General features: G+C 32.0%; 1 protein-coding gene across 1 annotated transcript in view; it reads left to right on the forward strand.

Annotated features, from left to right (window-relative positions):
- Positions 1 to 895: 895 nt before the first annotated feature.
- sacm1lb (SAC1 like phosphatidylinositide phosphatase b) overlaps positions 896 to 3650 on the forward strand; it is a 26840-nt gene continuing 24085 nt past the window's right edge. The window contains exons 1-2 of the mRNA XM_016466879.1: positions 896 to 956; positions 3214 to 3311. Of these exons, the coding sequence (XP_016322365.1) occupies positions 928 to 956; positions 3214 to 3311 (127 nt within the window). The 5' untranslated portion in view covers positions 896 to 927. The remainder of the gene's footprint in view (positions 957 to 3213; positions 3312 to 3650) is intronic.

Raw genomic sequence — 3650 nt, forward strand, 5'->3', positions numbered from 1 at the left:
GAAAACAATGACTGTTTTTACACAGAGCCGTACTTTATTTTTCTGTAACTTTTGTATTAAAGGTTTTCAACAGAACAAAATACACTTTAGTTTTCTTTATATTATGTTTATGTGCCATCATCATTATCATTACAGTAGAATGCAATGTGTTACAGAAATTGTTATATTACTAATGATTTATTATATTCCTTTTATATATATATATATATATATATATGGGATCATCCATAAAATGTATTTATTGTTATAATTTAATAATTATAGTTAAATTGAAAAATGGATTAATTAAATTATAATTATAATAAGTATCAATACAATAAAATAATAATTGTAATTAAATTAATAATACAATTATTAATAATTTAATAGTATAATAATGAAATTATTTATTCTTCTTATTTTATTTATTCTCCCTCTTTCTTTCCCTAATTTACAGTTGAATGTTTTATTATGTGAATGAAATTTCTTTTTTGTGTATCATCGTTATTAATTATTTTATTTAATTTTGAATGCATATTTTTAATCTTAGGCATTTGGGATTGTTGTGTTGGAATGTGAATCAGGAAAAAAATTAATGAAAAATATTCTTACAATTTTTTTGTTTTTTTAAGTTTACTGTAACTATTTTTGCTGACTTCCGGTTCAATAACCGCTGTAGGAAAATAACGAGAAGAATAACAAAGTGCAGTAAACGGTAAAACTGTTTACACTACAAACCAGTGCGTTCATAATTAGGATAATACATTAAAATAATATGGTAAGGCACACCAATTTGCAATATCAAGCAGCAAGAAGAGAGAGAGAGGCATATCCCATGGGACTTTTATTACAGCACGGGACTTTTATCTGTCCTCCAGAGGTCATTTCCGGTTCGTGTTCGCTGCTGGATTGACACGTCACGGAGGTCAGGAACGAACTGATGGAAAAATGGCGAGCACCTACAACACCTTCAATCTGTGAGTATTAATCGCCTCCTCTGACGCTCATCGATTCCTGATTATCGATTAGATAAGTCGAAGAGAGTTCAGTGGTCGTCTTTGATCGGTTAAAGTCTGAATGCTGTGAGTTCAGTCTGAGGCTGTGTCTCAAAACCTGTCTAGACCGCAAGTAGGGCCATTATTATTTCCCGAAATGTTATTTAAGTGAGCGGCTTGTTCTGTTTTGAGCCACAGATAACTTAGTGCTGATATTCATCAACCATTCTGATCAGATTACAGTCAAAAATCAATGAATCTCGAATAAAACTGGTCACACTGTTGTTAGCTAGCTATGCTAACTCGTTGTTGTTGTTGTTGTTGTTGTTGTTGTTGTTGTTGTTGTTGTCGTCGTCGTCGTCGTCGTCGTCGTTGTCGTCATACATGCAGCCTCGAAGTCAGGTGCACCAGAGGACTTACTTGATTTCAATGTAACATGTTTTAGGAAACAGATGATTTATGGTGGTAAAAATGTGGTTGGAGTAGGGATGTAACGGTATGAAAATGTATTACGTCGTCGTCGTGCACATGCCAAAATCATACATATGTATATATATGTAATGATATTTATAATATTTGCTATCACTATAACTAATAATGAATCGAGAAAAATGTAAAAGCACATTATACATTCATAAGGGAGGCTAATCAATATAAATTTTAAGTAATTTACGCATAAAAAAATCACTAAATGTCACTAGGCAAGGCAAGTTTATTTATATAGCACACACACAATGATAATACAAAGTGCTTTACATAAAATGAAGTAAAATAATCATAAAAACATAATCACAACAATAAAAAAAAGGAATTTAAAACATCATTTCTGAGATCATTTCTGTATGAAAAATGTTTAATCAAATAAATAATAATCTAATTTTTAATTTATTAGTTATGTGTTGAAGCTTGGCTCCTTTTTGAAGAGTCTGATGTAAATACTGTGACAAAAGCCCATACTATGAACGTTTTAAAATTGTAATAATTATAAAGAAATGAAACATTGAACATATTCTATTCTGTTGAGTTCTGTACTTCGATCTGTTAGATCTATTCATTTTTCTTATTAGTGTGATTTCAAACATGAATTCTTAATGTCATTTGGCATTTTAGAAATAGGCGTATTTATTATTATAACAAATAATAATAACACCAAAATATGTAAAATCAAATTATATAAAAAAAAAAATAAGGGAGTAATTTAGAGAATTGTAAGAAATTCACTTGTTTTCAGCAAATACATTTTTTTAATTATTTTTAAGTGCTGCAAATCTACATTTTTGTAAATAAAGTTTACATACAGTCTAATGCACATAGCCTAATTAATATGCAAGTTTGCAGTACATTATAAATTATATATAATGTAATGCAATATAATATAATAAGTTGTGTAGTGTTTAGGCCTGTCACGATAACAAGTTTTTGTGCGATATATTCCCCCAGAAATAATTTCGATAAGCGATATTATTGTCATTTTAAAGATCATTTTATGCCACTGAATATATAATCATAATGTAACAGCATAACAGCCTACACACTTCCAAATTACATTCCAAATTTAATTTTTAAGAATATTTAGATCATGGAAATTAAGTATCAAAATATTAGATACCTTAAAAAACCATAATAAATAGTAAATAAACATTCTCTAACAAAAAGTGCAAAGTAACAAGTAGAAAAAAAGAAAAATGCACATAAAGAACTTGTATGGAGATTTTTCCATCTACAGATTTTTCCCTGACCTTCTTTTCTCTGTAATTTAAGAGTGCACTGTATTGCTGAAAAACACAAGCACTACTTAGCAGTCAGATGTCCGTCAGATCCCTAAACAAGACCATATCTGCAGATGAAACTTTGTTTGTAGAAGCATTTGTTAAATGTGAACTAGCAGCTCATGACTACACCACGTTATGTACGAGAAGCTGCAAAAGACACAGGCACAAGTGGAATGTACAAAACATGGTGACTTTAATTATTAAGTAAATATAATGGGCGATATATTGCGTCACCAAAAATAATTGAGGTCATGTACATATATTGCGCGATAAGTCGATATATTGATTATTGCGACAGGCCTAGTGTTAAATACATTTGTCATCATTTATACCAGTGCTGGTTATTATAGAGTTTAAGGATGTGATGTAATAACGCATGATTTCAGAGGCACATATGGATAAGTTCTGCTCTGTTGTAAGGATTTGACTGCATTAAATGCATTGAATGTCTTTCCTCTCGCTGACAGACACACGACTGCGGAGAAGTTCTACATCGAGGCGTGTGACGATGGAGCTGGAGACGTCCTCGCCATCGACCGCGTGTCCACAGAAGTGACCCTCGCAGGTGCTGAAGAACACAGAGTTGATGAAAGGACAGACGCTATCAGTATCTGCACACACTGAAGCCTTTATCTGCTCGTAGCGACTTGCTTCATTTTATGAAGACTCTTATTGCATTTTTAAAGCTCATTTGAGGTCACAGAAGCATTGGAACGAATCGAGTCATTCGGTTCATACCGAATACCGGTGTTTATTTTTGTTATGATATGAATTTTTAAAATACCGCAATAAGTATGTCGCTTAAACAGCGTTCCGAACGTGACACTGTTTGAAACGGGTCCCTTTTCACTGTTGCACTGTGGTGAGGGAACAGCTGTATGTGTTACTAAGCGTGAAAGTTCCG

Source organism: Sinocyclocheilus anshuiensis, unplaced genomic scaffold (assembly GCF_001515605.1).
Source record: "Sinocyclocheilus anshuiensis isolate Anshui unplaced genomic scaffold, SAMN03320099.WGS_v1.1 scaffold480, whole genome shotgun sequence".
Taxonomy (NCBI): domain Eukaryota; kingdom Metazoa; phylum Chordata; class Actinopteri; order Cypriniformes; family Cyprinidae; genus Sinocyclocheilus; species Sinocyclocheilus anshuiensis.